We start from the raw sequence: 14,001 nt of genomic DNA on the forward strand, positions 1-14,001 counted from the left end.
CTCTATAGTACAAAAATAATTATTTAAATCGGTTATTATTTGTCGGAGTTATGGTGTAAAATCGTCAAACACGTTCATCCCCTCTCCCAAAGGAACCGAGCTTAATGTCGGGATAAAAATTATCCTATATTACTTCCAAAAATATGTGTACATAGTTTCATGAGGATCGGTTAAGTAGTTTTTGCGTGAAAGCGTAACAAACAAACTTACATTGACATTTATAATATTAGTAGGGATAGGGATAGGGATTATGATGATAGGTTAGTGACTTACCATCAGGTGGGCCATCTACTTGTTACGTTAATTATTACTATTAAACAACCCTTTTACGCTATATGTAAAAGATAAAGATATGAAAGAGTAGGTTACGAATTATATCTGACCTGTAAGCACCTCCCATGAGTTTATTGATCACCAGGCCGATATCATGCAGCGTGTACACGTAACCTCGAGGCAGGTGGGGTCTCACGTCCCTCAGGATGTACCTTAGGGTGTTGCTCGGACCGCTCTTGGTGTTATAGAGCTCTTCCAGCCGAGGTATGGTGAGAAACTTCCTCATAGACACACCATTTTCGAGGAGGAGTTTGACGAAGTCTATGCGGTCATGTTCTAAAGCCTGCATCATTGCCTCGTCGAGAGCACCTGAAAGAAAAGATGAGTAAGTATTTCTTAACAAATTTTACCGTGCCCGTCAACCCGCAATAGAACAGTGTGGTGGTTTTTTAGCTCAAAGTATTGAGGTAACCATGTTTTTTTTTTAACTGTGTATTCTGCACCAAAAACAAAAAATGGTTTACAAAAGACGGACTTAATGCTATAGCATTTTCTACCAGCCAGCCTTCGGACGTGCGAGAATAAACTAATTAGTCAAAAACAAAACTTATGATATTATAAAGGCGCTTTATAAATTTTAACTTTACTTATATAACTTTTTTTTATTGTTTTAACTATAACTACGGCGCTTCTTCAATTTATTCTTATTTAAAATATAATGGATATAGACGCACTTAATAATATGTAGGTACGCACACAAATTTACACACAAACACACACACACACGCACTCATAAACAAACTGTACACACCAAAACACACTACTCAATTGTTTTATTTTTATTTAACTTTCTTTGCTAAGAGTGAGGCCTCTTGACACAGGTATTTTGAAGCTTACTAGGCGGTCTCCACAGCATGTATCATTTACAATGTAAGAAACGAGTTAAACGGTTTTTACTTAATTAATAAAGTATTGCATGATATATATAATAATACCTCGATAATGTTACCACGTAAGTAAAGCGAATTTCAAATCAATAAGATCTGTGAAAATTGTTTTTATCCTTTTGTCAAGTAGGATATGAACGCGCCATAGATAATCATAAAACCAAACAATTTTTTTTATTCCACTACAAGACAGCTCTTGACTGAAATCTCACCTGCTTGTATGTCAAGATACAAGTCTAAGATGGTAACAGGTTGACCTCCGAGGGGTATGTCAGCTATATTAAGTCCATAGCCCTAATTGGTTTCAATGCGACATCGTACCGGAACGCTAAATCGCTTGGCGGCTCGTATTTGTTTGTAGGGTGGTAACTAGCCACGGCCGAAGCCTATAAACAGAAAAATTAAACCCCTCGATTCATTTGGGAGTTACGGTACCACCGGCAGACACACACACACACTTAGATACACTCGCTAAACTATTTTTGCGTTGGGGCTTCAAATGGAGTATAGTGTAAAGTGTTTGTGTGATGAACAGGAATGTTTTTCGTGTCTGGGTGTTCATATGAATCTCTTTCTTAGGCGAGAGTTTTCGCGAGATGTATATATTAAAAAAAAAAAAAATTTGCAATTTACATCAATTTGATTTCTGCAAATAATATAAGTAGATATATAATACTATAGCCTTAGACTATACTATAATATAGTACGTCCGGACATCGTGGGCAGTTTTTTTTTAAATAGTCGTCATGCTTTTGAACGTCCGTGCGTCGTAAAAAGCAATATTTTTGCAAAAGATTATAAATAGTTGACATTTGGCTTAGTAAGCAAACTAACACATTAAATACGGTGGGAAAAAAATTACAAAAGAAAAACCGACATTGATTATAAGTATAATACAAACTAAAGAGCAATAAAGTTTTTTTTTTATAAATATACTGTGTTCTACTGCTCATTTTGCACTATTGTGCAATCGCCAATGCTTCGCCGCACTGCTTATATATGTACCGGCCGTAATATTGTATGATATCGATAGTATATGATATAAAATGCTGCCTTTTGTTGTAATAGTATCGCCGGTCATCAACGTAGATATTTCCAATAAAGTGTCTTTGATCATAAAATCACTGAGGATAAAGGACTTTTTTCTTATCTAATCTCGTTCAATCGACCTTTATTAATTTTCCTTTCTCGAATAATGCCCCTTATTCGCGTTTTACTTAGCCTTTTATGTGTACGAAAGGCTATCGCAACAAGAGACTTCACTTATAATATTGTTTACAAAATTAATAACTGATTAGTCATCGTTATCAACTCTTTACCGAGCCGGGTCTCCTCCTACAGTGAGTAGGGGTTAAGGCCGTAGTTCACCACGCTTGCCCATTGCGGATTGGTGGGCTTCAGACACATTTGAGAATATGATGGTGATCTCTCAGGCATGCCGATGACGGGTAGAAGCTGACTAGGAAAATTGGGTCGGTCAAACTTTTAAAGTCAGTTCTAGTCTGATAAAGTTTAAAGCTTTAAAAAAAAAAATCATCGAGCTATTATATCCAGTAGTCAAATGAAAATTGCCTCCGACATTACAAATCACACATAACTTTCATATTAAAATGCGATATAATTTTGATGCAATATACCTATCAATTAAAAACTCTAGAGCGACTCGAAGCAATTTCTACAACTTGTTCCAAGTCTAGACGCCATCTTAAACTGTTTTAACTTCGGTTTAATTAGCGAGACGCTAACTTTAATTTGCTAGCATAAGATAGGTGTTTTTATTTCTAATTATACAATAATAGGAATGGATGGTCCAACGAACTTTGTTATTAAAGTAATCTGAAGCGAAAAGTTCCCATATAAAATTACCATTTTTGATCGTTTCCTTTTTTCGACTGTTCCTATGGACGTTTAAATAAATAAATATACTTCGACAATACACACATCGCCATCCAGCCCCAAAGTAAGCGTAGCTTGTGTTATGGGTACCTACTTAGATGACTGATCAATATTTTAATGAATAATATACATAAATAATTATAATATAATATATAAACACCCAGACACTGAAATTCATTCATGTTCATAACACAAACATTTGTCCAGTTGTGGGAGTCGAACCCACGGCCTTAGACCCAGAAAGCAGGGTCGCTGCCCACTGCGCCAATCTGCCTTCGAATTCTAATTATTACCCCAATTTTCGAGTTTTTGTGAGACACACGTAAAAACTCTAACATGGTCATAAGAACTTATCGTAAGTGAAAAATCATCAGCCTTAAACAATTCGCAGGGGATGCAAAGAACGCGTGCAAAGTGCCATGTGCTTGTAATTGCACCGGCAACCAGAAAACAAACTGGTAAGGGTCTGAAATAAACATGGCGGTAGTACTTCCTCGGACCAGCTCGAGCGAGGCTATGATGGGATGACGATCCCATCCTCCCAACGGGAGGGTTTGCCCATAATCACCACATTGGGTGATCGGATTGGTGATCGCAGTAGTCATAGTAGCACAGATAACGGTAATGACACCTCTCGGTTATAAGCTACGTCACAAAAGCTCATCATCATCATCAGATCAACCTATTACCGGCCCACTAAAGGGCATGGGTGTCCTCCCAACTTGAGATGGGTATAGGCCGTAGTCCACCACGCCAGCCCAGTGCGGATTGGTGGGCTCCAGACACTTTTGAGAATATGATGGTGAACTCTAAGGCATGCAGGTTTCATCACGATGTTTTCCATTACCGTTGAAATAAGCAGTGCCGTGCAGAGATGGTATGCACAGGGTATGCAGATGATATAAAATGAAAAAAATCTCCAGTATGAGTTTTAGATACTTGAGGGTAGGCTTTTATAACTCTTACAATGCCTATCCTTAAGTTTTTTATGACTCGTACTGGAGATTTTCTTCATTTAATATCGTCTGCATCGTGGAAGTAAGTGATATTTTAATTCCTGAAGCGCACATAACTTAGTAAAGTTAGAGGTGCGTTGAACTCGGCCCCCGAAAGAAGCCGAAGTCCTAACCAATGAGCTAGCGACGCTCGCATAAGCTCTACTACAACTGAATTATTGCGGAAAGTCATAATGAACCTCCGGCACACGCATCTATCAAGCTAATAAAATTATGATTCCGGCTAATACAGGCCTTTATTATGTTGCAGCCTGTAGGCAAACTCAAACAATGGCCCGTCCAAGCCGGATGTTCGGGACTACGTTATTGTATTCCGGTGGAATAAAGTATTCGTCCAATTGTGAAGAGATGAATAATTTATCAATTCGCACGGCAAATGAGATCCGAAAAGGATCCGGTTTATTAATCAAACAGGATAGCTCTCCTTGTTGTGATTAAATAAATAAACATATTTCAATTCCCACTAAACCACCGTTGGGGTAAATTATACAACGTGTAACCGAAATACGAAATACTGTCGAAGGTTGCTTAAGTATATTTCATAAGGAATAACCCTGTAAAAATAATAAAAATAATAAGTATACTTATTTTGCATACAAACTAATTCGAAACATTCCAAGAGTTTACTTATGACAACCCTATTGAAGATAAAATAGCAACACGCGCATAGTACCTACGCTACGCGACGCGCACCTAAGTGACAGTAACTTAGAATGTCCTTAGAATGTCGTTAACTTAGAATGTGCTTTAGGGCTGTATCTGATTTCGTTCAGTTAAAAACTGTAGCAGTGGTTTACTCACAAAATATTAGCGTCTCGGTTTTACAGATAAGTCTCAGAGACAGTAAATATTGTACATCTAAAGCCTGCAAACTAAAATTTCGATTTTTATTTACGCGTTTTATTTTTAATGGAAATAAATTGATAAGCCTCTCCGTTTATAATAATATTAGAAAAGTTCGTTTACAGTAATGGCGACAGAAAAATTCCTTCATTAATTTCCGAAGAGCAGGTCAGTTATATCCTGCGTCTGATATTATTAAGCATTCTGAAAAAATCGTATCTGTAAAATTGTGTGTATTGTATCTAGATAATGCAATGAGCGTAGAATAGTCGTTTTGGATCATGTTTTGATACCAGGATACTTTTAATTTCATGCAGCTCCAATGCGGGTTGGCGGGCTTCAACTCTGTGTAATTGGGAATGTAAGATGGTTTATGATAACAATGGTGCTGAACTATAAATAATTGGTCATAACGTATTCTGTCCGGACAATGCGATGAGTTTAAAATTAAAGTTTTGCATAAAAACTAAGATACTTTTAAATCCATGCAGCTGCGTTGAGGGTTAACGGGCTTCAACTATAGAATTGGAAAATTTATACGTAATGGTGCTATCAGCTGATCTATAAAAAAATTGATCAATAGTCATAATCAATTCTGAGATACATTTTGGTAGCTATGGGCTTATCAAAGACTATACCTGGAGGCCACTCCTGTCCATACACGAAGATTTCTGATCTTGCAATGTCCACTCTGTTCCACGTAAGCGCCAAGGAAAGCTGTTCGCTCGGAGACAGGTGCTGGGCGCGGAACAGCGCAGTCAATATGACCTGATCCAGCTCTTGAACCTCGCCACCCTCCGCCCTCTCTTGTATCCTGAAGACCGTTATCTGTATGGATAATTAAATGAAAATGTAAAAATCAAAAAATCAAAACAATTTAAAATTAATTTTTTTGGATACTATCCAAAAAAATTAATTTTAAATTCCAAAAATTTCTTATTTTTTTATTTGGTCTATACGCATTACCTTTATCATCGTGCATTTTTAAGAAAAAATTAAAAACATATACAGGTTTTAAACTTAACAGAAGTTTACCGCCTTATTTGCTATTGTTTTATGTAAAAAAATAAATTTTCATGTCATTTACATTTAATTTCAGATACAAGAATATTTTAGCAGTATTTTAATCATATTTCCGTAATATCTTAACTTAACAATCTCTTAACTGACTAATTTGAACAATATAATTGTATCTTTTTCCGATCTGATGAATATTCTCAGAAATAGTATTCAAAGTTACATCGTTTACATCATTTCTAAAACAAAACATACGGTGCCGTTTTAAATAGAATCCTGGATGTTCTAAATTCAACTTCAATATCAATATTGCACCCGATAAGCGGAATATAAATATTGGAAAACGCAGAACTGTTGTGAAGTAGTATTAGGAAACATAGTTACCATATTTCACTACCATATTTCGATGAGAATTTGTTCAGCTTATCCGCAAAATAGAAAATTGGTGAAGCAGGCGATATTTATTTCGTATAAAGTTTGCATTTGACGTGAAGACACCAGACATTTAATCTCGGGGGTCTTCCTTTGATTATATCAAAAGATATTAATTTGCATTCTCCTATCAATCTTGCAAGTTAAAAACATTTTATATTTATATACATGAATTTATAAATGCGAAAGTATCTTGGGGCTTGGACCATCCATCAAAATCCATTTAGATTATAAAAAAATAAGCTGTGAATTAGCTGATTGAAGCCAAGAGTATTTTGTAATCCTGTGATACCACAACGGTTCCTAGTTAGTTTGATTATTTTTCATTCCGCAACTAATTTGACAGCCGAGTGGCGCAGTGGGCAGCGACCCTGCTTTCTGAGTCCAGGCCGTGGGTTCGATTCCCACAACTGCAAAATGTTTGTGAGATGAACATGAATGTTTTTCAGTGTCTGGGTGTTTATCTGTATATTATAAGTATTTATGTGTATTATATTCATAAAAAAATATTCATCAGATATCTCAGTACCCATAACACAAGCTACGCTTACTTTGGGGCTAGATGGCGATGTGTGTATTGTCGTAGCGTAGTATAGTATAGTATATATAATTCTTTCTCGAAATAACTCTTTTTGGTAATAAGTCGCTAGAGCACTATTACTACGGTATGAGATAAGAATACTGATAACTTTTGTAAAATATTATTATAAATCTTGCCGGATTCATAAAATAAATCATATATTGTATTATGTGCTTTGATCGATTAACTGAAATTTAACACACAATTCTCGGAAACAAAAACGTATTACCCTGTGCCAATTTTGATCTCAAGTATTGTAGGGACATTTAACAGGGTTAACCTAATGGATAGCTTGGATTTCTAGGTGTCAATGTAAAAGAAAAACTTTGACTCGGACAAACTTTGACGTCCGATTGGCGCAGAAGGCAGTCCCAAGGTCGTGTTTTCGATTCCTGGAAAATGTTTGTCTTACATGAACGGCGAACATGAACTATTTTCAGTGTCTGGGTGTTTATCTGTAGATTATAATTATTTCAGTATGTAAGTACCCGTAACACAAGCTAAAGCTTACTTTGGGGCTAGATAGCGGCGTGTGTATTGTCGTAAAAAAAGTGGCCTGTAGCATAGCTTCTGGAAAAGAAAATAGGCAACCGCGAGATTTTTTTTATAGAAAATATAAAATTCAAGGTGAGAGTGTAACTTCTTATTTCTAAGTTAAGTTAAACATGCTCTCCAACCACGTATTAATTTAGGTACCCAACTCCCTCTTATCACGTTTAAGTAAATCGTATTAGCTTTCCAATTTAATTTCGTATTATTACAGTACTTGTGCTCAGCGAAATATAATAAAACGTTCAATTTTCCGTCCCAGTTGTTTCAATTAGCCCCGTCGCTGCATACAAATCTCTTTCTATGAGGACAAATTGGGGTCGCAGCTGATAAAATGTCTCGCGGCTGATGGTATTAATACTCTTTAGGCGACACATATATTAATTACCGACAAGCGAACAACGTAACGGTGTTATTCTGTTACTAGCATTTCTACGCGACTTTCTACGCGTTCAAGTTCTGATAACAATTTTTTTTCCTTACAAACTTACATCCGCTAATCTATGCTCTCCCGATAGTGCTCTTCGATTTTTCTAGGCGTTCATTCTTACTTTTTTTTTCGTAGTCGCTTCACTCCTAAGGGTCATCATATCATGATGTTTAACAACCCATAACCTTCCTCAAGAATCTAATGTAATGAAGATCTAACAAAAAGAAAAAAAATACAAACTCCGAAGCTTTATAATTTGTTCAGATTACCAGTGACTGCGAACAATAACTGAAAGCAAAGGCCCAAAGGGTCATCTATCTATATATATAAAAGAGAAAGTGTGTGGGTATGTTCCGTTTAGATTTCAATGAAACTTTCAGGGAATCTCCGGATTAACCTGGCGAGTAATCCTGTAAAATTTGGTGACGATCGGAGCACTCCTACTTTGGAACTGACAAACTGTCAAATACAGCTTTTATTTACTATGATGATATTTTATTGTTGGGTGTACATGGGTGTAGATAATGATCTTCACCCGCTCGAAAAGAGAATAGAAGCGAATGAATACGGAGAAAAAGAAATGATTTAATATATTATGAGACTTAAATTAAAAATTTAATGATGTAAGTTTATTGTTTAAATAAAATTAAGCAAAATCTAGCCTGGCGAAACGGGCTGGGTACGCTAGTACTGTATAAAATTAAAGTTTGATAGCAATTTTGAAGATAGATTTTTCCCTCTAACGAAAAAAAAATAACTACATTAAAAAGTTACATTGTAAAACTTTTTCAAAAATTCCTAGATGAAACTGAGAAAGCAAGTATCCCACTTATGAAATAAGCGCGGTTACGAGATCTGTTCAACACAAAAGTCTGCATGACACTTACCAGATTCTTCTTCCGCGTACATTGCAAGAGTTCGCTGTATAAACACTCGGCCTGTTGCAGACCTACTTCGAAGGTCTTCTGAATTGTGCCGATCAGGTAATCCCGCATTGACTCCAGCACCGTCTGCTCCCCACTTTCGGACGCATACCTGATGAGATACCAAAATACATTTACGTACGTTGATATTTTGGTTTTTGATATTTTAGTTTTTGCTTCTATGTATTTTGTATTATTCGAAAGTTTGTTTATAAATCTTTCACGCTGAAAGTTAGTACTTAATTACTACACCGTGCACCAATCTGCACTATGCTAGCGTGATGGACTACGGTTTATAACCCCTCTCATTGCGGGAGGGTATCCGTGCCCTGGAGTTCATGAGTTGCAATCTCTAAAAATATGTCATACAAAAGTTACTCCCTGTGCCAAGAGAGCAGTACAGTGCTATGAGCATACTAAATGAAATATGTGCATAATAATTATATAATACTAGCTGTTGCCCGCGACTTCGTCTGCGTTTGATTTTGTTTTTTGATGTGGCGTTCAATTTAGTTGAAGTTCTAAAAAAATTTAAAGTATTCAGTATCGCTAAGCCTTAAATGAGGGGTATGCTGCTGTCCGCTGAGGAGTTCTGTCCTGATCCACACAAAGTTTGGGCAAAATTAAACACATAATATAACCTCTGTAGTACAAAAATAAGTATTTAAATCGGTTATAATTTGTCGGAGTTATGGTGTAAAATCGTCAAACACTTTCATCCCCTCTCCCAAAGTAACCGAGCTTAATTTGGGATAAAAACTATCCTATATTACTTCTAACACTTCCAAGAATATGTGTACAAAGTTTAATGAGGATCGGTTAAGTAGTTTTTGCGTGAAAGCGTAACAAACAAAATTACATTGACATTTATAATATTTAGTAGGGATATATAAATAAATAATGAAATATATGCATATGTAATAATCATTATCATATGGACACATGGTAATGTGTAAAATCATTATCATATGGGCTGGTAAGCCCAGTGCGGATTGGTGGGCTCCATACACCTTTGAGTACATTATGGAGAACTCTAAGGCATGCAAATGATATTTTAAATACATAAAACGCACATAACTTAGAGGTGCGTGCTGGGATTCGAACTCGGTCCCCCGAAAGTGAGGTCGACACCCTACCCACTGGGCTATCACTACTACATTAAATACATATAAAGAATAAATATAGATCTGATTCCAAATAACATCATTGTTCCTACTCTTTCAGACGACACTTAAAATATGAAAGAGAATAGTTTACTTTGACGAGAGAGAGCTAAAAAATCATAATAATCCTGTAAGTAAAGTAAGTGGGTAAAAACACATCCTACGCTTGTCTCTGATGGAAATGCAGCATTTAACTAGTATATTATAGTTGAGGAAAAGGTCGCACAGTTTATAACACTACCCCTATGTCGAAATAGCGTAATAATACCCTCAAAGGAATACTTGTCTTTAACATGTGAACTTTGGAGGGTTTAAGAAACCCAATCTTAGTAAACTAATTATTAGGTACGTTTTGATGATGGTATTAGTCTTATCTACCTATAGATCTGTCAAAACTAAAAGGTCTTTCAGTTTTTATCTTACCCTCATTAACTTTATTTTAATTACTTTGACGTAAAAGTCACATTTTATTTTTTGTGTTATCTTAAAAGTTTGCTTAGTCTTGGTAAGTTGACTAGCCTGACATAAAATAACTATATTTTTATAAAAAAAAATTATTAGTGTTTTTACCTACACTTGGAGGAATTATCAATTTTATAAATTTAAAATGCATATAAAAATGTTCGGAACATATTCTTGATATGGAACTATACTAACTTCGATAATATACTAGGCTAGCGTGCAATGTGAATACTAATGTGGAGAATTTTGCAGTGATTAATAGTACAATTCCGCAGTACATTCATTAAACTATCTCGTAAGATTAAGCCAGCGTTTGCAATATATTGCCCAAAAATATGTTCGTTGCGTTGTACGGAACATTACAAATCTATGAATTTCTTTGCTTTTTTCACTATAATATGCAATGAAACTGTATTAAAATCCGTTGAGTAGTTTTGAGCGCACAAACAGCGGGAGTTATTTGTTTTATACTATGTAAAGAAAAATAAAGAAGTAAAAGCTTGTGTTTGACGACTATCGTGTCTGATGGTAATTTTAATAGGGTACGTCCAATAAAGCCAACGAGAGGGACATGCCGTGGTGGTTTTTAGTTCGGGTAAACGAGTCCCACGTAACCTCTGTCCTGCCCAAAAGGACAGAGGTAGCCATAAAGCTTTCCACCACGACAAAAAAAAAAGGGTCTAGGTATGAACAAGCTTTCTAGAAAATCTATATTCAATCTTGCCTTGAAGGTACTCATATTATAAGTAGGTATGTGGCAGGAAACAGCGATTTTGTGCGAGATAATTGGATGTCGACCACTTAAAGTGCCGAAGGCTACTTCATTCCCGTTTATCAGAGAGCACGTTAAGCTTATGGTCCGTGTTACTAACGCTAACATGTGGAAATAATCGGCATAGGCATAGGTAATGCTAGTTTGGGGGTCAGTAATGCAGCGACGTAATAGAAAGAAAGAAAGAAAAATCATCTTTCTTGTCACACATTTGTGTAAAATCTTACATAAATTTGTTAGAGAATACAAAAAAAGTGTGACAAAGGAGCTGGCTCAGTGTGCTGCATACTAAAAAGCGCAGCACTGGTTTTCAGCCAGCCCCATTAAGTAGACTTCATACGTGACCACTTTATAAGTGAGAAATACTCACTTATGAAGCGGTGATAGCCCTAAAGCTAGAATCCCAGAACGAACCTCTCACTTTTCTAAGTTATATGCGTTTTAGGCAATTAAAATATCACTTGCTTCAACGGTGAAGGAAAACATAGTGAGGAAACCTGCATGCTTGAGAGTTCTCCATTATGGGTCAGCGTGGTAGACTAAGGCCTGAACCCTTCTCACTGGCATGAGATAATGGTTTGATATGATGATGACGATGATGATGAATACTTACTTCTTAATTGTGAATACCTCTCTCATGTTAAAGAAGAGACCTTTAGCCACCAGAACATAAAAAAAACAAAGACAACTTTTTTATTGAGGTAAAATGCTTTTTCTTTTTTTTTATTATCAGACAGGCTTGCCTTTGACGACTATCATGCCTGATGAAGAGTGGTGGTAAGATCTGGGTACTAGTCGCTTGCCTTAAAAGCTTAATCACACAATACCCAAAACGTGTGAGCCGTCACGGGACGCCTGGCAGATGAGAAAACATCGAATTTGTTTCTATAAGTTAGGTATACGAACAGATAACGAAAACAAAAATTCAATCATACAGCGTGGCGAAGCGTCGGCACGGCGTTTATCGCCACGCCAACAATCAGGTTTACCCTCCGCCTTTACTTTACTAAGCTTCTACGCATTATTTACGTAAACTAAAGCCTAATTACTAATATAATAATGTGGCAGACAATCCAAACTTACTTGTGTACAAAAGCTATAAGGTCCGCAGCTCGACCACTGCCGTCGCACACCACAACCGGTACGGGAGGGTTGTCTGTCACGTATTCCAGCACAGCACGCACTGTGTTCGTTCCACCTTCTATCACGAGGCACACGACTGGTGTTGATGAGTGGGTGTCTGTAACAAAGAAGATAAGCTAAGTACAGTGAAAGACAAGACAAAACTTACTTTATTGGACTCCAACGCGTTCATCAATAGCATTTAACGGTCCACTGTTACTGACTAAAGGCCTCTTTCAACCTGAGGGTTCGCCCATAATCAACAAGCTGCGCAGACAGGTTGGTGATATCATACCTAGAACTACGGTGGTAGTATTTCCCCGGACGAGCTCTGTCAGAATAAGCTTCATTACTAAAACACGGATCTCCCACCACAATAATAAGTAATAACAAATATACTACGACAACACAAACATCGCCATCTAGCCCCAAAGTAAGCGTAGCTTGTGTTATGGGTACTGAGATAGCTGATAAATATTTTTTTATGAATATAATACACATAAATACTTATAATATACAGATAAACACCCAGACACTGAAAAACATTCATGTTCATCTCACAAACATTTTCCAGTTTTGGGAATCGAACCCACGGCCTTGGACTCAGAAAGCAGGGTCGCTGCCCACTGCGCCACTCGGCCGTCTTCAATTTTGCGTAAATCGACGTAATCGCACACTCTGTGACATCGGTCCGATTTCAAAGGTGACGTCGGAACAATGCATATATGCATTGTATCGCATTAGATTCCAATTAAAGAAATTCTTATATTGCTCTAAGGTGAGGTTACCGTGGAAGTTAAAACTGACTTTATATTAGGTATAGCTGTTTTGTTTAACGCTGCCGCTAAAATTTAGAATCTACGGAGGTACCCAAACGATGATGTTATTTTTGAAGCAAGTAACTTAATAAGTCGTCGGTTTTGAAGATAATTAAAGAGTGAAATATTTTGATTATGCTTATTGCCACTGACGTAATAAAGGGTCGGAATTCGAGAAAGTTTAGATCAAAATCTTAGTGCTAGGTCGGTCTGCCTTACTAAAAAAGCTTTAAAAAGCGGATAAATGAACCAACTTTTTAAAGTAGGTACCTACTTAAACAGTAAAAGAATTTGGTTTTATTTTATTCACAAGTGTTTTTTAGGGTTGGAAAACTAATATTATAAATATGAAAGTTTGTGCACCAAATAATTAATAAAATTTGACTCATGTTTATCTTGTATCCTAGTCATGAATAGGATACTTTTTTACATCTTTAAGGTAACGTTTCCGGAGCTAATTAAAGTATCTTTTGCGAGGCAAGGCTTGACAGATAAACCGATATTGACAATTTTTTTTATAGTTACCTTGAATCCGGACAGATCTTATCTTATATCTTTAAACCTGCAATATATATATATATATATATATATATATATATATATATATATATAAATATATATATATATATATATATATATACAGTCAAAACCGTTTATGGCGACATCGTTTAGAACAACATACCGGTTAAATTGACCAAAATCAAAGGTCCTGGCTGAATATGATATGACCGCCTTATCGGAAAACATTGGTTTTTACG

At 36.3% G+C, this 14,001-nt stretch overlaps 1 protein-coding gene across 4 annotated transcripts in view; it reads right to left on the reverse strand.

Moving 5' to 3' along the window:
- The window catches only part of LOC120633016 (transient receptor potential cation channel trpm), a 357,472-nt gene that overhangs the window by 59,094 nt on the left and 284,377 nt on the right, over nt 1–14,001 (reverse strand). For all 4 annotated transcript variants that reach the window (XM_039903046.1, XM_039903048.1, XM_039903047.1 and 1 more), the window contains exons 7-10: nt 12,387–12,543; nt 8,871–9,018; nt 5,614–5,803; nt 384–642 (exon numbers count right to left, since the gene is read on the reverse strand). In XM_039903046.1, the coding sequence (XP_039758980.1) occupies nt 384–642; nt 5,614–5,803; nt 8,871–9,018; nt 12,387–12,543 (754 nt within the window). The remainder of the gene's footprint in view (nt 1–383; nt 643–5,613; nt 5,804–8,870; nt 9,019–12,386; nt 12,544–14,001) is intronic.

Source organism: Pararge aegeria, chromosome 21 (assembly GCF_905163445.1).
Source record: "Pararge aegeria chromosome 21, ilParAegt1.1, whole genome shotgun sequence".
Taxonomy (NCBI): Eukaryota; Metazoa; Arthropoda; class Insecta; order Lepidoptera; family Nymphalidae; genus Pararge; species Pararge aegeria.